The 22,651-nt window shown below is 37.3% G+C and overlaps 1 protein-coding gene across 3 annotated transcripts in view; it reads right to left on the reverse strand.

Moving 5' to 3' along the window:
• AFAP1 (actin filament associated protein 1) overlaps positions 1-22,651 on the reverse strand; it is a 104,589-nt gene that overhangs the window by 22,275 nt on the left and 59,663 nt on the right. For all 3 annotated transcript variants that reach the window (XM_042871230.1, XM_042871231.1, XM_042871232.1), the window contains exons 4-8: positions 19,372-19,480; positions 15,858-16,069; positions 12,745-12,924; positions 3,037-3,129; positions 1,983-2,067 (exon numbers count right to left, since the gene is read on the reverse strand). In XM_042871230.1, the coding sequence (XP_042727164.1) occupies positions 1,983-2,067; positions 3,037-3,129; positions 12,745-12,924; positions 15,858-16,069; positions 19,372-19,480 (679 nt within the window). The remainder of the gene's footprint in view (positions 1-1,982; positions 2,068-3,036; positions 3,130-12,744; positions 12,925-15,857; positions 16,070-19,371; positions 19,481-22,651) is intronic.

A 22,651-nucleotide genomic window follows, 5' to 3' on the forward strand; every position in this document is an offset into this window, starting at 1 on the left:
ATAGGCCTTTCAGAAAGACAAGACTTATAAATTAGCTATTAACAAGTAAATTAATGCGATCACTATAAGCACTCAATGATTAAAAGCTGGCACTTTTTGTGATCGTGATTGCTGATCACAAAAAATACAAAGCCTGCTGAAAGGAGAGATCTTGCTAACCTCCAGTTTGTGCACTGAGCCATGAAAGTAACAGAGCAAAGACTGTGGATATCACTTTTAAAACTGCATATCTGACTAAAATTCTAACTAGCAGAAAAATAAGAAAAAAAGGTTCTAAAAAAAAATTTTAAAAAAAAAGGAAAAGGCAATTTATTTGCAAAATAAAACCAAAAATAATGAAAAAATCTTTGTTTCAGAAATGACATTCAATGGATTTGGATTCCATCAACAGAGCAAAAGTCAATCTGTTAACTTACAGGGTAGCAAATCTACCCATGTAATTACCCTGATTTATGATTCAGAAGGAAATTACATGTAGGATAGTTACTGATGGAGCTGCTTTAAGTTTACCCCTCACATCCTTAGCTCCATTTCCTACTTCCCCAAACAGAAAGTTTAATAGTTATGGGCTTGTGTAAACAAGGAGAAAAAGAACAAAATGTTCACATGAAAAAGAATTATCTGAAATGATCTGAAATGGGAAGAGGAATACACGGAAAACAGAATAGCAGTTTGAGACTCACAAGGGCATAATTTATCATGTTTAGCTTAATTGCTAGCAAACATGGAAAATGATTTAGTAATTGTATCTGTGGCCAAGATCGTATAAATCTTACACCTGCTAAATGCAGTGCTGAGGGCAAAAAAGTGGTTTTTGGGTGTGGATGTTTTTTTTTCCAGTAAACACCAATGCAGATGTTCTGGCTACCTTGCAACACATCAGAATGCTTCCTGCAGGGCACCTGAGCCACCGGTCACTCTGGGATGTCTTGGACAACACCTGGATGAACTCTGTATGACAGAGCTGATCACTGGGCTGCAGAGATTAAAACCTGAGCAGTGGGCTTTCTGAAAGCTTAGCAGTTATGCTGTGAAACATAAGCATGTACTGCAGCTTCTGGAAACCACAATAACTGACACTGTTCCATTCTACTGGGTATGTCAGAGATCTGGATGGTGAGGAAATGCTGGAAAAATGACACAGGAAGAAGACAGTGGGAATGAATGAAAAGGCAAGACAGGGCTGGCAGCTGGCACCAAAGCCAGTATCGACACACGGTGTTTCCTGCAGCTCACATTACACTTCACCTTCACAGCTGCAGAAAAACATCAATTTTGTGCCATCTAGATGATACCACTGCTACACAGCCTGTTAAGGAAATCACATAATTTCCTTTCCTTTGGGGAGAAAACAAAGGGTGTGGAGGTAAGAGCACAGACGTTGAGTTTTTTAGATACAACTCAGGGAAAATGCCATCAGCTTGAGTTGTGCCTCTGATAACACAGATTACAAGATATGCATGGCTCCAAAGCAGCACGCTTAAAATTACATGAATATATAAACACAAACCCACTGATATAACATGATTATGTACATTGCAGTATATTAATATATACAATCATACATAATACTTATTTTTTTGTGTGTGCAGACACATACACATATAAACTGAGATATATATTCATATATATGTATGATCCTTTCCTTCTAACATGCAGAGATATAGGGATTTTTTTGCTTAAAGTCTATACATCCACTACTTATATTCCTGCTGTACAGTTAGAGTTACCATAAGCAACTGTTAGTTGCCTATAGTGGTCGCTCTTGTCCTTAAAAAACTGTACCTCTGAATAGACAAAAAGTCAAATCAAAATTTCTATATTCTGTTTCTTTATACTAATACTGATTTTTCCCACTGAGTAAAAATTCAAAAGCATTACTGACTATTAAAAAAAAGAAAGAAGGTAGATCTATTTTACTTCCTCTCTCTTCATATTTGCACATATTCTTTGCAGTAAGCATCTCTGCATTTGAGACATACCTTGTTCTTTTCCATTGCACACTGTGGTGATGCCATTTTCCGCAGCACCCTCCCCATCTGAACTTGGTCTCTCAGATGACAGCTTCTGCAGGAACAAAGAGATCAGCTGCCCTGCCACACCACATTCTCACCTTCATCACATTAAGTCTCATCAGTCAATTTAAATTAAGCCTGCTATGAATAACGCACTTTTCAAGCACGGATCCACTTTGAAGGTAAACAGAAGGTAATAGAATATTCAGGTTTAAATAATTTTTTATAGTTCCATACAGAATTTAGAATAGCACAGAAATCACAAGTCTACATCAAAAGATTTTCCTTCTAAGTGACAAAATCATTGCACATTATGTTCTAAATGCATTACAAGATTGTACAGTGTCTCTGTGTATTAACCTGCTAAGCAATGAATAATCTACTAAACAATGAATGTGGATAAGACAAACTTTAAAATGATTTTTTTTTAAGAATTTCTTCACACAGGCATTTACAATACCAACTTGTCAGAACACAGTGCATTCCTACCTGGTGCTTAAATATTTTCAGTATTTGCAAAATAAGAGCTTTTGAAATAGATTTTTAGCACCGATTATCCTATAATTGCTGTGTATGGGATACAGGATGAGGTGGGATAAAGATTATGCTGGCACCACATTCTTCATGAGTGGTGGAGACAGGAAGATGTACAGAATACTACAAGAAGAAACCATGGAAAAGTTGTTTTAAAGTGAGCATTTTAGAATACAACTGTTTATTGATATTTCCATTTCATTTGTTAATGATGTGCTGGTGCTTGCAAGCATGCAAACACAGCTGCTTTGGGCTTGTGCATAGAAAACACCTGAGCTATTGTGGAAGATATTTCGCTCTTAATTTCCTGGGTACAATGCAACAATAATGAGTGCAGTGTGATGCCACCAGAGGGACAGACCGTGCCCTCGGAAATTAGTGATAAAGCCTTTGTGGTCTAAAGAACATCCAGTCTACCATGCAGTGCCTAGCAGCGCCTCAATAATAGTTCTGAGAAAGTTAGCATTGATCACTTTGGTAAACTTACCTTTTCCAGCTCTGTCTTGTGTACCGGAGAACTAGACAATGGCCCGTCAGAGTCCACAGTGCCCGTACAGTTGTTGCACACATCTTTTATTACCTTAGGAGCAAAGGCAAAACCTATTAATTGCTTACCAAATACAAATTTGAGAAATTATGTATGAATGCGAAGGGGAAATGGAAAGGAGATTCACACAAACGCTTAGCAGGCTGGCAGGTTAGAAAAGCAGTGGTGTGAATCTTTCTGTCCACAGCAGTGTGTCAGGCAGGCTGCCACCACGAAGCTCTCATACTGCTTTCCTGAGCCACGTCATGTGTGACCTGCAGGAGACATGGTGTCTAGAGGTGGAAGGTGTCAGTTTCTAGACAAGCTAAGCTCTAAGGCCCTCCTGAGTAAAGAAACCAAAGCGCTGCTGATTTCTGTGTGCTACTTCTGCAATATGAACTTTGCTGACACCACTGAATTACCTGCATTATTATGCCAAAAAAGTGGGATTAGATCCGAGGAAGTGACAACTGATCTACAGTTAATACTGTGCAGAGGTATTTCATGACATTTTCATTTTATACTTGCATATTGACATAAAGGTATAGGTCAAAGTAATTGTAAATGACTTCTCAAAAATGGTAATGACATTAAGTCTATTTTTAGAACGTTAAAGAAAAATCTCACTGAAATCACTGAGATCTCAATAGAAAGTGAAGTTCAAAACCTGAAACTATTTAAATGTAGACATAAGTGATGACTAAAGACATCTGATGATTTTCAATGATGTTAACTTTTTTTTTTCTAGTGAGGTTCCTACCTGGTGATTATCAGCATGAAACTGCATGTGATGATGAGAACAGATCTTGACTCTCCTATGCAGATTCATGCCAATGGAAACTGATTACACTACTTTTGTCACACGCTACTGCCATCTTACTTGCTTTCTGACTGCAGGAAATACAAGCCTAAATTCTACATGAGCAGTCAGAAAAGCTGAGCTAGAGAAAGCCGCAATATTCGCTAGTATCCTTAAAACTTTTCAGCCATACATGAAATGAAAACTTTAAGTAGATATCTGGATAGACCAATAAGATAACAGCAGACAGAAAAAAAAATCAGAATACAACCTTTCAAAAAAGGAGAGTTTTTCAGCATTCAACACATCTAATTAGTATTTAGCACATCTAATCATTTATAAAAAGCAGATCCTGCCTGAATAATCTGATCTTTTCTATGACATGACGACCTACTGAGTGGACGAGGAAACAGCAATGGATGTTGTTCACTTGGATTTTAGCAAAGCATTTGACCCTGTTTCCCACAGTCAGTCTTTTCCTGGAGGAACTGGCTGCTCATCGCTTGGATATACTGCCTTCTGGGTAACAAACTGGTAGGGCCCAAAGGGTTACTGTGATTGGAGTTAAATCTAATTGGTGACCGCCCACAAGTGGTGTTCCCTAGGGCTTAGCATTGAGACCAGTTTTGAGTTTACCTTCATTAAATTTGCAAATAACACCAAGTTGGGCAGAAGAGTTGATCTATTTTAGTGCTGGAAGGCTCTGTGAAGGATATGAATGTGAGGTGATGGATGGACACGACAATCTTAAGGGTCTTTTCAAAACTAAATGACTCTATGACTCTATTCTGTACACACCAGTGATCATCCACTACTGGATTACAGCGACAGCCACATGAGGACAGCAGAGCCTACTTGCTAAAGAAGGAAGACATCCTACCCTGCTGAAAGCTTTCCTGCTAGACATGCAGATTTTCCCCTTTCAATGTACATGGCTGTGTTTACACACCCTGCTCTCTCTTTTTTCCCGTTTACAGCAAGTCTGCGTAGGAGAGAGGAGGACTTGGTCTGAAAACTACCAGGTGCAGAAATAATAGCAATTATCCAACTGCCAAAATCCAGATTTCCTTAAATGGGGAGCAGGATAATAACAGCCTCTTCCCAGTTCTGAACTGAACAATTTTGATGTAGAAACCATTAAATAGCTGAAGACAACATCAAACACAGTTTAAAGTTATTTTCACAGCACTGAAGTTCCCTGTAAGGGTGAAGCTAAGCAAAGCAAATGTTTATTGTCTTACAGAGACCTTAATGAAACAACTCATGAGCACTTCGTAAATTAAAGGCACTATACGCCATAAAGACAGGAAGGGAACCAAATCTATATTACATAAGGAGAGCTCAGAAATGAAAGAAAGATTACATCACTCACTCAGTGTTACTTAACAAATCTAAGCATAGGAGGGAAATGAACCTACATTTTTAGTTCTAAGTATCTTAAAATGTTTCGGTATCCTTTCATGACTGTCTGAACATAAGCACAGTATTATCAAATTCATGGCACTGGGTGTGCTTTCTAATGGAAAATGTAGATATGCCTACTGGAAAACTTTTGCATCTCAGAGTTAAACTTCTCCCTAGGTCTCTACACACACATTAGAATTTGTTTCTGTGTATTATTATCCTTTCAATTACTGGTCTTCAGTTAGAGAAAACACAATTTCTGGGAACATTCATTTCTGTCTTCTGCATGACCCTGATTCAATGGCTCATGTTTTCAGCATCTGCTGACACCACACAGTCAGTTAATTCTGGCAAAAGCAGATATTAATGGGAGTTACAGACAGAACAGAGGGAAATGATTTGGCAGTGCTAACTGAATAATATGTGCAAAGTCATGCACTCAAGTAAATACGGTTCTTATCATACCTCACATATTTAAGGAGATGCTAAAGTGTTTAATTGGGTTGTAATTAAATTTTGATTGAAAAAATAGCATACTGCCAAATAGAAGTTCATGTCAAGATCTGAAGAAAATGGATTTTCAAGGATTCCACACTTCATCTGGGCTCAAGGGGTTCGTTAGCAAATGCTTCCTCATCATCTTCTATGTGCAATATAATTGTGTTTGATGCACAGCATAGAATTCATACTTTCAGAGCTCACCAGGATGAAATGCCTTTAATATATAATGGTTGCCTGGATGCACTCTCTATAATTACATTTGCAGACAGTTGCCATTACAAATGAGGTTTTCACATGCTTATAGCTTTAACTCAAAATTTTAAGGATAAAACATTCCACTCGCGTTGCCAACTTGCAGAATTTCTGTCACAAGACTCAGAGTTCTTGTCAATTTTTTTCTATAATGTTCCATCTCTTGGAATCATACGAAAACAAAAGAATGCTATTTTCATTAAAAAATACTTGAGAGCAGGAGCAGGGTGAGGTCAGCAAACTTCTATCCGTTGCAATCAAATGTATGAAAATATGAATAAATATATTATCACAGCAGTTTCAAAACTAGAAAGCAAATAAAAGAAGTCTCCAAATGTGTGATTTTTAATAAATGGAATTGGAAGACTGCACTAGATTACTTTGTATTGGAGCGTACTACATTAATAGCTTAATTTTTCCCACACATAAGAAAAGGGAAATCATTCTCTTCTTCTCACTATAAATGCATCATATATAATATACACACATGCACAGGATGCCAGGAAAATCAAACTAAGATTGTAAACGTGCTGTGTACTAAAATAATTAAAATATATGAATAAATGTAACCAGAAGACAGAAGACCTTTTATTTGTTTGGACAGCTTCAAAAGTAAATACATTTAAAATAATCTCTTGCTATTCCATCACAAGAATTTTAAATATCATAGTTACCATAACAATATTACCATTAGATTCCAGAACTGCCTCTTTCAAATGCAGACATGGAAAAAGCTTGTGCAGCCTGCACTGTACTATTTTTACTTATTTATGTTATAATAAGGTCTTGAATCCCCAGCTGGATCTGGATATGCAAGTGTATTGCACTGATGTTGGCGCCATGAGGAATGAAGGGGAAATATTTGCAGGTACACAGCTGGAAAGATTCCCTGCCCAAAGCAGCTGATAATGATGGGTGAAGCCAGTGGAATTTTTGCCATGTGGTATGTCTGGAATATGTGTCTTTATAAAAGCCTAATACACAAGCAATAAAGTTGACTACAAATCTTTCATACCTTCACTCACACACAAATTTCTATGTGTATTTTATTTTAAATGACACACCACAACTGCAGGCAAAACAGCTGCCCTACATTTATTCTTTTTACATGCAAAATCAGAAGAATCAAATAAGGTTTTTCCAACTACCTTCAAAGATCCCATTGGCAGATAAAAACATGGTGTATGCTGTAAAACCAAAAAGTCAGCTACTTACTTACCATCTCCTGCCGCAAAGAAACCCAGCAAATTCTGAGCAAAAGTATTAAGCATGCAGCTGCTTCCTTGTGGTTGAGCTCTTTGGTAACTGATAAGGAGTAAGACTGAAAGCCTTCCTGTGTCTGATAGGCTTACAAAACTTCGTCTCAGAAGATACCAAGGGATGAGGTCAGTCACAGACTGTACTTACCACAGAGATGTGATTACTGCATCTCTTGTCCACCCAACACCTGTTTTCATGAAACTCACAGAATTTAATGTCTGTGAGACAGACACCATCTCCCACAACACGCAGAAAAAAGATTAACTTTAAATTTGACTGAGTTCAGAAGAAATGAGAGAGAAAACTGATAATTCTGCTTCATTTTTTGAAGGACATTTGCTTCATTTTTTTACACAGCCAAACTAGAAATTCATCCAACCAACCAACAAACCCTTTTGTCCCAGTCTATCCCTACATCTCACAGAATACAGGAACTGCTAGAAGCAGGGGAGGGCTCATGTTCCCTGCCTCTCATCTCTTCTTATCTCTGAAGTTGGGATTATGGTCAAACTGAAATCTGCGTATATACAACCAAGCAGAAGGAAATGCTTTTGGCTCCAGAGTTACTCCTGCAGTTCTTCATCCTGAAACACCTCCTGCTCAGTGCTGGAGGACTTCTGGGACTTTTGGCGTAACTAAATTCTCATTTTCTCCATTGGACCTCTTATGCACTACATATATTAGAATTAATCTTATCCTACTTAACAGAGCACTAAAGTTCTACTAGCACTTTAAAGAGAAGAAATGCCTCAAGAAGTTTACCCACAGAAATTAGAGGAAAAGCAGAAATTATTCACACAGTCTATGCTGTAAGTCCTGAAAATAAACACATTTTACTTTATGTACTGGAAAACATCATCCTGAAGCATAACCAATCCTGAAAAGATTCATCTTTATGTCTTATTGCCATTTCTCTGAGTACACTGGGGATGAGATTCCAGCAAACTAACAGCCAGCAAGCCTATTTTACTATGTGTATATTCCCATAAAAATAATTTCCTGGCATATCTAACCAAGACAAACCCCGTGTCCTCTTTCTTGCATTGCTACCATGAAGACTATTTCCATATATGGCCACTGGACCAGAAAGAGCCCAGGACAGGCAGTGCTGGGTGGCTGGAGACATTGTTCTGCATGGGGAGCAGTGCCCCTGCACAGGGCTGCACCTCCAGTCTAGGTGATGCAGGGATGCAGAATGCATTTAAAGCCATAAATCTGAGCTGGGTACTGTTTAAATAATTTGCCATCCAAAACTGCAAGCAGCAGAGAGAAGGAATGCTGTCTAGTGGGGAAAGCAGGAGATGCAATCTCAGCCCTTCCAAGTGTCGCTCTGAGATTTGCTACAGCTTGCATTTGAGATTTTAGCATAAAGAAAATGCATCCCTAAGAAAGCAAGCAAATAGGATACTTGTGGTTCCTTATTCGTTGCTTTTAAAGAAAATATTACATACAGCATCTGCTTTTTTTTTAAAGTACATCTTTTTCCCACAGTGCCACTCATACAAACCCACTGGTTCATGTGGCTGCTGGCCACCTCCCAGAAAAGACAGGGTTCTGCTGCTCTGCCCAAGCACACCAGAAGGGACCTTGCAGGCTGTCACGGCTTTCACATGCAGCTCAGCACTCTGAGCCTCCAGGTTCTGCCATCACTGCATTTCACTGGTGATGAAGTGCAGAAAGAACCCAGCCTGACTGTCCCAGGACACTGTGCATGCCTACAGTTACTTGTAAGCCAACAAACACTGTATGGAAATCAGTTGTTCTCACCATGCATCCCCCTACTGCATTTCTACTCAGTTAGTTTTAAGGTACAATCATTCAGCACTTGACTTTTCCCAGCTAAAAAATGGAGATAATGACAACTTTAGGGAGCTTTGCTTTAGCCAAAAAAGTAATGTTTGAAGTATTTTGAGATCTTCATCTGGAAATACCCATAGAAAGTAAAAGCAGACACACAGTGTTTACTGTTACAAGCTCAGTTTTCTGCTGATTTGAACTGGTAAACAAAGAGCTATGCCAGTAGTTTATCCTTCAGTAAAACTCAGTCCACATTAAGACTGAAGCCCAGAAGCCACTTGGCCTTCTCACTAAGCTGAACGTAGTGGGGGAAAAATAAGAGGTTTTCTAAGATTTTCACAGGAGATAACATGCAACTATCAAAGATGGAAGTTGGGTAGGTCAACTCAGCAGTCTCGTGACGAGCAACATAGCGTCACTGAATGACACAGCTCTGATTTTCTTCTATCTTTGGGATGAAATCTCTCTTATTAAAGGATCAGGACAATGCAGATACGAGGATAGATACATTATGTGCTCATTTACAGACCTTGAAGTGAACAGCTGCTGCACACCATAAGCTGAAGAAAAGTTAACCAAGGGTGTTTAGCATTAGGAAAAAATGAAAATAAAGGACAAGATCCAGAAATGATTCATAGATTAACTACGATGCATGATAGCTAAGTGGTGAGTGATAAATCAGAAATTCATTTTTCATTTCATTTTTGCAAGAGGCATCTCTAGGAGGAGGGGAAGGCCTTGGGGCCAGACACCATGACCATTTCCTTCTCCTATTGGTCTTCTAAAAGAAGCTGCTTCAGAAATTATTTCTTTGGCATCTGTGTATTTATAATATTAAGAGCTGTCTTCTGGGGCTAGTTTGAAGGCCCTGCACAAAGAACATATTCATCTGTGTGAATGAAGCCATTAAACAAGCATCTTCTTGTAATCTTCTTAGTAGTCCTTTTATTTCTAATGTAGCATTTCCCAGGGATGCTCACAAATAAGTGCGTAGTTTCCATCAGTCTGTTGGATGTGCTGAGACAAACACGAAGATTTAAGACCTCACTTGACCACAAATGCACAGAAGTGCACACAGATGCTCATATACTCCAAGCGCACATGGAAAAAGCTCATGTTTGGGTCAAAGTGTGTAACTGCATACATTTTTTCATGTACATTTTTGTGGGAACATTTTAGGACTGAAGTTTGGAAATTTCCACCACTTTATGTTGTACACAGTAATACTGCTATGATCTCAGCTGTAGCCTGGATTTTATACCAGTTATGCTCAACGCTCTGCAATCATGACAGGCTCTTTGGTGACATCAGCTATCTTTTTCAGCAAGTATTTGTTAGCTGGTAAACCTGAAACTCCCTCTGTGGTTTCCAGTCTAGACTTCAATTTGCACGTTTATCAGCTGTTTTCTTGGTGTCATCTTTACAAAAAAGGTCTAAAATATTCTGCATTTATTTCAACTCTACTTGTTCTAATGCCCCTTGTCTTTCAATAGGTATTTTAAAATTATTTGCTTAAGCAAATGCATTTTTTAGAGATTACATCTGACCTTAAAAAGATCATCTAGTTTAGCTTTCATGGGAAAATCTGGCCTTCAAATCCATTTTGAGCTTTTCAGGCTCAAGAATAAAGCTTTAACTTGATACTTGCATACAGATTTCTTCATGGGAACCTGTTGTTCCCAAGCAATAACCCAGCTCCACTGGCATGTACGTATTCATAAAGCATCAGCGACAGAGAGGGCGTGTTTTGATTAAAAACTAAGGATGCAGAGGCCCTTTGCATAGCGTACAAATCTGTCTATTTATTACCTACAGAAATTAAAATCTTCACAAGCTCACTGTAAGGGCTCAATGAGCAAAGCCCAAGTATTTTCATAATTAAAAAAAAAAGCAGTTTTTTCATACCTTTTAAAAAACAGAAAATAAATAATTTTATTTTCTGAGGAGCCACACTTCTCAAAACTGTGGAGCTGTTGCAAGAGCTGCACAAACCACTGTGTTTTAGCTGCTGGCTTGCTATTTGTGTTGTACAGATCAGAGAGTACGGCAGCAGCACTGAGAACCTGGAAGCTGAGCATACAGTAGCATTGCCATGTTGTTGGGATAGCTTCTTGGGGAGAGCTTTGCAGCAGGAGGAACTAAATAAAGTGCTGTCAGACTGTCTCCATGTGCTCTACGGATGACAGCATACTGTACAGCCATTCAACCTCATCGCACACAACTGTGCCAAATGTGTAACTGTACAAAACCTTTTTTCTTTTTTTTTTCTTCCTTAAGTAGCAGGAATGCATCCGGGATAGGGGAAAATCTAGTACTGTTCTCTGTGAAGAAAGTCTTATGGGAAAAAAAACAACAACAAAAAAAGAAAACAATTTTTATGAAAGAAAGTCTGATAACTGCCAATGTATTCAGCTTCACTAAACCCAACTTTAGAACAAGGCAGGAAATAATGGGACCGTTACTATGATCTAACTAAAGTGGAATTCCCTCAGCAAAGAATACTACTGATGAATTTATTTTCATTCCCATCAATGCTTTGAATTTGAGGTGAGTTAATAGGACACTCAGATGGTTTTTTGTTTTGAAACTTAAAATACTGGTGTTAGAAGACACCTAAAAATGATTAGTTTATATTAAAAGGAGAAAACATTTTTTAAGACAAAATGCAAACTCCCATTCAAAAACAAAGCATGGACATCCTGCAATCCCCAAAAAGTATATTCTAATGTTGCAAAATAGGAAATTACAGATTAATTTTCCACTTGGTCAGTTAGCCCACAGCAGAGCTCATACCTCTTAAGCTGCATTTTCTCTCTCCTCCTTTCTACAAAAAAAAAACAACTGTCATCAGGAAATTCCTATGTGTTTAATTCAATTGTGTTTGGAGAAATACAATTTATTCTCAGCAAAATAAGTACCATATAAGGTTAGATCAGAGCACAACATAGAGAATGCCTGATCAGTCTTATGCATTTAGACTTTCAACATGCACTTAAAAGGCTGGATTTAAAGGTCTTAAACCAAGCCACTAAAAGTGCAGTGGTTTCCCACACTACCTCACTGAACTCCATTATCCATTATCTGAGACTGGCAAAGTCCAGTATAAAACTGCCACCCTTGCAGCAGAATTTTCCACATTTTCAGAGACCGCACAGAAAGGTGAAAAATGACAAAATCCTGTTTCTCAGAACTGTCTTTTCCAGAGCAAACTGTAACAGAGGATGCACTGCTCCATGAGAACCAGTAAACTTTAACTGACTTCAAGAATCTGAACATTTTTTCTTCCTCCTGAGCAATTCAAGCAGGTACCTCCTCAGACTTATCTCTTTTATAAAAAGATGACTGTGATGGTGGTATGCCCAATTTTGCATGGTAGCCTTAGCTGCTATGTTGATGGACAAAAAGCATGCTGAGTGCCAGCCTTCTTTACCTGAGGGAATCTGAGCCACCAAATCTTTCTGGAGAATGAGCTAGAGGTAGAAATGGAAGGGAATTGTCATCTCCTCTCTTGGTACCAATTGCTGTGCTGTTAGCAGTGAAAAGCACAAGCACCCGCAGCAGCTGTGTGACACTGAGCTTCTGGTTGCCCAAGGAGCTGCCTCAAGGCCAGACCTTTAAGTCTGGATTTCTGTAGTCTCAGACTGGCTGGAATTTACCTTTAGCCACTGCTCCGCCTGCTCTTTGCTCTGTACTGCCAGAACTAGTGCATCCGCTCCTTGGTGTGAGATTTTCAGCTCGTGTTTCTTCTTTTTGCTGTCTTTGGGGATGTAGGTGATGCTGCAGTCATTCAGGAGCAGCTCCATCTGGGGCTGCTGGTCCTTAGAACTTTTGTAACACTGTAAAATGTAAGGGAAGGTCAAAAGTTAGATCTCATCTTTCTGAACTTTGGAGGAGAGCTGTTATTATACAGAAATTCTATTTTTAATATTTTCCACAGACCCTTTACCACATACCATGGAGCTTAGCCAATGCTGGCTTCACATTTCTCCTTCTCATCCTCTTTGTAAAAAAAATTGCTTCCAGACCATCATTAATAGAGATCTGCTGTTGCAGGACAGGTACAACATATGGAAGGCATTAAGGATCTCTGCGTTATCTTCATGATTCAACCTTGGCCTCCATCAGGTATGGAGAGGGTGATTTTGCATGTCTGTTCACAGGTAGCAGTAGAACATGCCTGTACAGTTAATAACTTTCAAGCCCAGATGCTGTGTCTGCCCTCTAGCACCATCAAGGCAAACCTAGGATGTGCCTACATGGCTGCCATCACTCAGGAACAGACAGACACCTTATTCAGCTGCCCTTTTTGTTCAGATAAGTAGCAAATTTTGTCACAGTGTGGAAAGAGGGCAAGGCAAGAGGACTGTAATTTTTCAACTAATTCAGTTTCATAATTCACTGCAAAAAATCACACAAATGTTGGTTTACTCTATAAGCTTCTAGCTGAAACTATATGAATTATATATTATTTTTCCTTTTCCCTCGGTAGCAAGTGCTGTCAAAGAACAGCCATTCCATGCTGGATTACTGATGACTTGATCTGTGTTTGAACTGGTGACTAAAACATGAAGAGTTCCACACTATGTCACTTGTCCTGCTGACTGAGTTTCTATTCTTCTAGCACATCAGTATAGCTGAGTTTAAGAAAGCTGTCATAGAGTGCCAGACTGCAGAACAATGTTCAGCTGTGTATATGAATGCCAAGTAATTTTATATACCAAAATAAGTTGGACTTTTACTCATACAGATAAGCATGAAGGCTGAAAAGGTATCCGGTATTAAACACTGACCAGTATATACACATGCAGAATATACGTATAGATGTGAGCAGAATGAAGCACATGGACTTCTGCATAATCAAGCCATGATGCAAACTGTCAGAACAGTAGCTTTTATAAGGATATCATAAACACTCCAATTTAGGCTGAACAAATAAAGCCACTGTCTGCAAATTACCCACCATCTTCCTTTCTCTCCAAGGCCAATTAACTCAAAATTTCTCCCGCTTGGTCAGAACTTTTAAGGTTGTAATTGCAAAAAACTTAAGTTTTCAAGCTATGAAACCTACAAAACATACAATAGTCACTCAAAGAAGCATTTAAAAGCATACAGATTCCTTTACATTCATTTAATTTTTTTACAGTTATGCATTACTAAAACTGAAGTATTTATATATTAGGTAACTGTATGTGAAAAAAACACAATTCTCTACTAAGTCTTATTCTTAATGTCTAATTCTAATTAAAACATTTTTGTTTTTTCATTAAAGCCACATTTATAATGCTGGCAATTTCTAATCCCTCAGAACATATATTTGTTTTACTTGCGTATCTCATAAGTTATATCTCCAAGTCCTCCTTCAAACAATAAACCAATCTTGTGTAATTTGGTCATTAAACTCCTATTGGGATTTTAATTTTCTTAATACCCGTTACAGAATTAATGAAAGACAATCCCTATAAAGAGAATAATCTTTGCAGACCACACATGTGGCTTTAGGAAAAAAGAAAAAAATAACATATTTCTCTATAGAACAGCAAACATAATTCTAGAAGAAGTACTGTGTGACTTCTGAGAAAATTTGCTTCTTTCCCTTTTTATTCTTTCTTTTCTTCAAGCTGTAATTCAGGTCCTGAAACCTGACTTGGTTCTGTTATATGTTGATAAAAATGTTGACTAAAAATAGTGACGTTACAGCATGATACAAACCAAATCACATTAAACATTTCTTTGTTTGGATACAAGCATTAAATCCTCAGTAACCATGGAAAACTAACAAGTGAACTCCAGCTAGATTTCCAGAAGCTTCTTACCCACGTATCTCTATTTCATATCATGACAGTTCCCATACAGCCAATAACTGTTAATGCACTTGGAAAGTGAACACCCCTAATCTGTCCTGTACACATGTAGAATACTGACGTTCTACAGAAAGTTTTCTATCACGTGTTAATCAGCTTTTAATCCTTGAGATATAATAGTATTTACTAGTTACATAATTAGCTAGACCTATGGCAAACATCAGACTGGAAGACTGGGAGGCCCCAGCTGATACGTTACTATAAGCCTCAGAATGCTTTAAATATCACAGAAATGAATCTGAATTAGGCCTTCTTTTCAACAAACAAAAAGACTTCTATAAGCTGACAATTTACTAACTTTCAGAATCTTTTACTGGTGCCTCCAATCATTCAGAAACATGACAGATTTGCTTAAGAAACAAATATATCCACTAACAAGTGGATGCATTTCTATAATGCAGCTGTGCATCATGTGAATGCTGCATCTGTAATTACTGCAGAACAGATGGTGAAGGTTTAGTTTAAAGTGTATACATTACAACAGCATATGCTGCCAAGTGAGTTCTCAGTCTAACAAGGGACTTTTCTCTCCAGCAGTCTGATCCAACAGTTCATACACAAAGCTCCCTATGAGATTTTTGGTCCACAGGGAATGAAAGATTGGATTTATAGTTTCAGCAAAATTTTCTCCAAATGAAATACAGTGAAAGCTAATAGGCTAGACTTTCTTTCCTACATCAGAGAACCGACTGGGTTTAAGAGCAATAAAAGCCTAAGTGGTTACATGATACGCTTATAATTTCAGTAGTTTTCAGATTCTTGGGTAAATCATAACCAAACTTGTTGGTAAGGTTACCGTAGACTTGGCCACTGTTTGCAGAACTTATTCCAAAGCTAAATCTCTATAAAAATAAATACACAGTCTAAAAGGTAGAAAGAAAATACAGGCAGATAGAAATAAGAATTACCAGTAGTTTGTTTTCTTTGACAACACACAGTAGTTTGGTCCATTGCCCGAATCGTTTCTTTCTAAGTAGGAAGGCACAAATTTTGGCATCCTTCACCAGATCCATAGAGGCCTCCTCAGAAGGCCACTGATGTCTCATTTTCTTCCCCTTTCCATCCTCTTCCTCTTCATCATAGGATTCATAAGAGCTGCTCATAGCATCTGAGTCATAATCTTCAAGAAAAGCATGAGAGAGTCAAGTTAAAACATTTAGCCATTAAGTGTACAGAAATAACTGAAGAGCCCAACAGGGTGCCTTTTTAAACTAAGGCTTTTGAATGTCAGCCATGAACAAACTACTGTTTCAGTGCTTAGTAATATCAGTACATTAAGTTAATTAAATAAAAGATGAATTTCCATTATGAAATTTTACAGGAGACAGAGGTATTGAAACCTTGTGAATTTGAATTGAAAAACAAGCTGGGAATAAATGGCTTTACTACCTTCAAAGTGTTACTTGGCAGATACTTTCATCATTTGTAGTTCTTTTACAGAGAAAATGTCTCGATCTCACTGATTGCAGAATGCAGAATGTAGGCATAGAAATGTAAATATTAGTAAAGCACATTAAGAAATAAACACCGCATATGACAAAGGTCACAAGAATAAATGTGGGGGTACTATCTACCTGTCATAACATTTCTTGTAGTTCACAATTACAGCACCTGCAGAGACATGATTAATGTTGGATAGGCGATGATGTTCCCTGAACTATGGATTCTGCTCATGTTAAAACCATTCTGCAAAAATACTTCTTATGTGCTTAGCTGAAGTAGTTTAATCCTGCACCAAGTTTCATGAAGTAGTGGCAAGATTCCTTTTTAATTACGCAATCTTTGCTTAGTTCTTATGTTTTCAATAATGCAGAAAGCTCTCTAGCAGTCTGCTCTATTACAAAACTAATTTTCTATTACTACAGAGCCCTCATTTCCACCATGCATATTTAGTTGATTATGTGGGTATACATGAAGCCCCTCAGATAATTACTGAGACATGAAGACACACTTGTTTTCCAGTGGCACATGGAGAAGTGAAGAATCTTCCCACGGAGAAGAATTGCTTAGAATATTTCCCGTTGATAAAATTTCTCCCAAAAACTTCAAGGAAGAAAATCTCTCATTTGCTTTAGCTAGGTACTTGGGACACAGCCTGGGACATAGGAAAGAGACCCACAGCACTTAGGAACAAGACAAGGAACTGAATTGCTGGTGAGCTTATTGTGTGTTTGTCCCAACCTGTGTGCAGCTGACAACAGAATATACCAGAGGCTCCAAATCAACCCCAGATATTCTAATCTCATTTGTAGTATACACAATAGTTTGATCTTCATTTAAAATAGATATTTAAAAAATATATAGATGAGGCTGCACTCAGAATTGTAATTAAGATCTGAAAATGTATTATGCACATGTACATGTGAACAGACTCTTAAGGTTTTGGAGGGTTGGTGGTGGGGAGGAAGGAGAGAAATATGAAAATCCGGTAGGAAAAAAAGAAAGTGAAAAGCATCTGTCCAAAATGAACTGTTTTGGGGTTTTGTCAAACCTAATCAAGTCTGAGTGACTTTAATGATTTCTAGGGATAGTATATAGTATGAAAGTTTCCTTGCTACTAATGATATTACAAAAATACTCTGTAGGAATATTTGCTTAAGATAATTGCATCTATCCCAACAGTTATTTAACAGTTTATTCTTTCATTTCTTATACCTCCAGAAACTTGCTGTTACCGTCTTCTTTATCTCAGCAGTCTGACTATCTATACCTTCTATCTTTGGTTAATACAGTGCTTTGGTGGCTTATTTTAATAGTCATATACACTAGGTTTTGTGAAAATTTTGGATGTTGATAAAATTACTAATGGTATATTAAATTTAAAAGCAACTTAATTATAGAAGAAGAGCAGATGATTTTTAATACAAATTATAAGCCAAGGATATAAGAAAATTTAGCAAAATCACAGCAGGGCGATGGCACTTTTGCACTCATAAGTTACTGTAAAAAAGCTTCAGATATCTGGGTACATATACTGACATTTATGGAAGTATTAATGAAATTTGAAGGCTGATATCCCAAATATTGTTATGGATTTGGATGGTTAAGTACAAAAAGATAGTTTCATACTGTGCCACTTTTTTTTTCTAGGTGATCCTTTAGCCATGCTATTAATATCTGTGCTATTAGTATTTTCCTGCCTGAGTATGACTTTTGTTTAATAACAAAACACAAGTCAGCAGTTCACCAGATTGCAAGGTATAGCAGGACCACCCTGCAGCATTGCAAGCAAGGACGTAAGAAGAGAAGTGATCCTGCTACCCTAAGTTCCTTCATTTACTTTGCATTATATGAAGTTACTTCTTATCTTGAATTTCCCAGCAAATTAAGAGCTGCCAGCTACCTTGCTTTGGTTTTTAATGTTTAGAGGTAACACACAATGACAAGCAAATTTCCCTGCCACACAGTTATAATTATTGTTTTCAGGTGATGCCTATGGAAGTACTATAAGGACAGAAATATTATTTTATGTTTTTGCTTTGGTTCAAATAATAGAAACAGTAGAAAACAATAGAAAAACAATAGAAAAATGCAGGCAGATATCCCTTCAATCTTCGGAACACACACACACAAAAAATGACTAGGCCATACAAAAGTATTAAATTACCTCACACAATAAAAAAGAGTAGCAAAAGGGAAAATCTTTGCAACTTTTTATTGTAAAACACCGTGCATACATTCTCATTATTATGCCCTCATCCTGTCTCCTCTTAAGTGCAGTGAGTCTCTGCATAAGTACTGGAATTTGATAGAGAGTACTTGTGTGCTGCCAAAGGAAGTTTTAACGGTCACCCGGGGGACTAGCCTATGCCTTTTGCACAAAACAAGTAGTTACTGTAACACTCTCGTGCATTAAACATGGCTTATGGGAGCCAGTATAAATGATGTGTTGCTACATCATCAATCAATAGAAATTCTGCATGTTTTCAATAATTACTCAGTTCAGAAAAGACAATTTTTTGCTTTTTATTTGTATACTTTAGCAAGTAAATCAGTGCAATAGGAGAGTAACAATAGATCTGCAGATCAAGACCAATTTTGAGGCCTCTACACTATCAGCAGTTTAGTGAGTAGACAATACTTAACTCTGGACCCCTGATTCAAATGTCTCCAGCACAGTCATGCTTCAAATATGCCCAGAGGACCAATCAGGACCTTCTGCTTACAGCAGAAGTCGAAACATCAATGTGCACCTAACTTGAAGCTCCAGATTTACTCTCTTCTAAAAGGAGCCTGGATTGTGCAGATCAAAACTTTTCTGCACACCAAAACAATGCATGGCTGGTGAGGACAATGAAACTACACTTATGACATACAACAACAGCACCAATAGAGATATAACTGTTGAATTCTAAAAAAGCTGAAAGACACTAGAATTAGCATTCAATTGCTGTGAAAATAAGCTGGATATATACTACTCACTGGAAGTGATATATTCAGGAGCCTTCCCAGGACTAAGCGGCACTGCCTCTTCATAATAGCCTTCGGGAAGGGAAGACGTCGGTAAAGGCGGAGGCCCATTATCTGGTGGCTAAATGAAGGGAAAAAAGAATAAATGAGAAAGTAATTAAAGTAATTAAATAATAACAAGGTGTTAAAATAAACGTGGTCAGAACATCTGCTCATGATCAGCTCATAAGGCTGGTTATATATTATATGTACACACACATACATACATAGAGTCACAAGCATAGCCATTCGGTTTACATACTTAACTATATAACTGTTTTTCACCTTAACTATCTCTAAAGTCAAGGCTCTGAAGGAGTTGGATGTTGTCCTTTGAATAAGATGCAGAGTAGCAGATTTTAGGAGAAAAACAAGTCTAAATCTCAAGCTTAATTATATGATGTTATAATTAAACAATAATAAGTAGAGGTTGAGATTTGAAGATGGGAAGTGACTTAATTATGCTTCAAACTTTTAGATCTGCTCATAATAAGGAAGCAGAACCTTCTCTCCTGTACTCAAACTCAGTCCTTTGGGACACAATATGATCCAAAATGTTGAAAAGATATAGTTTGCTAAGAACTAGAAACTCAGAAGATCTCTGTAGGAAAGAGACTTATGTGCGTAGGCTGTTTTACCCTTTTGAAGCTTATTTATTAGAAATCTATATCTAAAATAATTCATATACAGTAGCAAAAAAAAACCCTTTGGTTGTACAGTTTAGAAAAGTTGAATGGACTGGGCTGGTAGACATCAAAGAGTTAACTTAGATCATGCTTTAATGATGCATGGTGTTTTTCAATAGCAAATTAATTCTTAATATAGATATTAATTCTTTACTTAGAGAAAACTGAGCAACAAATAACGAATAGTTTGGAACATCGAGAAACTATTATATGATAAAATAAATATTTCAAATACCAGGTCAAATTCTGAAATGCTTCTTTTCTAAATATAAACCTGCTTTAAATTTAAAGCTGACCAACTGCTGGTATGTTGATCTAGTAGCAAAGTAAATTTAGCGCTCTGTGACTTCTTCCGTATGACTTTACTGTTCTATTTTTTAGCAAAAAAACAAAACTGCATTTTATATAAATCACACAGATTTGCCATAAGCTTTCAGTTTTACATTTTCATATTGGAGGAAATCATATAACAGAATCATAGAGTGGCTTGGGTTGAAAGGGACCTTACAGAACATCTCATTCCACACCCCTGCCATAGGCAGGGTTGCCAAGCAATAAATTAGTTACTGGATCAGGTTGTTCAGGGCTCCATACAACCTGGCCTTGAACACCTCCAGGGACAGAACACTCAGAACTTAAGTCTTTTTCCAAAGCCAGTGGTTTATTGCACTATTACAAAACCATAACTTGTAAGCAATCTTATTTCTGCAGTAACAGTTTCTCAATAAATTGTCATGTAAAGAAATAAATGTGTTTGTCTTCATTAGGCTCAAAACTCAGGGAACAGAGATATCAAAGTAAGAAACTAAGGTGGGCTTTGATCATGACCAGATACAGACACTTCTGGAACACCATTCAGATCTCAGGTGGGCAAAACAGTCAAGGAAATGCATAAAGCCTTTTTGCACATAATACAGGTGAAGACACAGGGACTAGATTCCTCTTTTGCTATAGGTCTAAAGTCATCTGGAAAGAACTTGAGCATTAATAACATGACATTGTCTGCCTTTAAATTATTTGTCACTTTCATCTCTGCATTTCAGAGCCAGACATGACACTGACTACACGCCAATGCCAGACACCTAATTCTCAACTAGAAGATGATGATTACCAGCCTAAGAATGCTCTGTAGTTAAATTTATATACAGTAGGTTATTTCATCTCACAGGTAGATGCTTATGAATTCCCAGTGGCGCAGAAAGAAAAGGAAAAAATCTACACTTCAGTTCATTGAGCACTAACTTGTCATCACGCAGCAGAAACTTCCTTATGACCAATGAAATGATTTGTGACTGACACAAAAATTCTTGGGCAGACTGACTTTCATACTAATATTATTTCTATATCAAATGATATAGGCATTGAATATGTCACACTCAACTACAGATAAGAGAAGGAAATTACTGTTATATACAGTGTGAATCAAATGAATTTTCATTGGAGACCAGTTTTGCTAGAACAATTATCTGTCAAAGAAGCAAAATAATGAAAAAATGCGACTTTTAGTGTAATTTCCGTGTGATTCTGTTGAAAAACACAAATTGCAAATCTGCACATCATCACAACTAAATGAGTCTTTCAAGGTTATCTGCTGCTGTGCAACAGGTATAAGAGGCATTAAAACATGCTTTGCGTTACTTAATATTGAAATATTGACAGCACATCGTGAATTTTGCACAATACACCAGCACAAATCAGCTCTGTGTGGCCTGAATTGTTAGACACATTAGAGCGAACTTCCTCAAGAATTTTCATTTTTTATGTATTTTTTATTTTCTCTTTACAGAGCCTTGCTCAAGTGAGTCATGGTCAAGGTTCCCGGGGCAGTGCAGATTCATATCACCTCTTTCATCAGACAGATACATTAATATCTTGGTCTAGCCTCAAACTATTTTCCTTGTCATGTGTATAAATGTTATATGAAATTCCTATTATTATTAAGCCTAAGTCACCCAGGAAATAGCCATCCTGAGTATCATACCAATTTTAACTTGACATCACAATGAAGTTTCGAAGCTATCCAGAAATGAAGAAGAGGTTCCAATACAGAACAGGAGAAAAAAGAAAAAAAGAAAAAGCTTGTTTTTAGACAAAATGTTATTCAGAAGGAAAGAAAAAAGGAAATGAAACACAAATGGTGCTTGTCTGAATTCGACCCTGCTGGAGCACCGTTACTTCATGTAACTGGGGCGGGCTGTGCTGTGCAGCCAATGTCAACACAGATGGAATCTATTGGTGAATTACCCAGCCCTTGGTTCTGAAATGCAGTTTGCACTGCCTGCCATAACAAAGTTGAAAATAATTATAAAAAATATTGTATTTTTGAAAAAAAAAAAATTAGGAGAAACAGAAACATCCAACATTAAATACTTCTGATTAAAGCAAGGCTGCTTTCTTATTGAAAGAAAATCTGACTGACTGAAGACAAAGCGAAACTGTCTTAAGCAAAATTGTATCATAAACAGCTACATCTTTTTGGGTACTATGGAATTCGTACATCCTTGAGCATCAAGAAAAGTAAAATGTGAGCATTCTGATACTATTTAATAATATTTGTATTTGTTTTT

Source organism: Lagopus leucura, unplaced genomic scaffold (assembly GCF_019238085.1).
Source record: "Lagopus leucura isolate 7727_CA_CO unplaced genomic scaffold, USGS_WTPT01 Super-Scaffold_100004, whole genome shotgun sequence".
Taxonomy (NCBI): domain Eukaryota; kingdom Metazoa; phylum Chordata; class Aves; order Galliformes; family Phasianidae; genus Lagopus; species Lagopus leucura.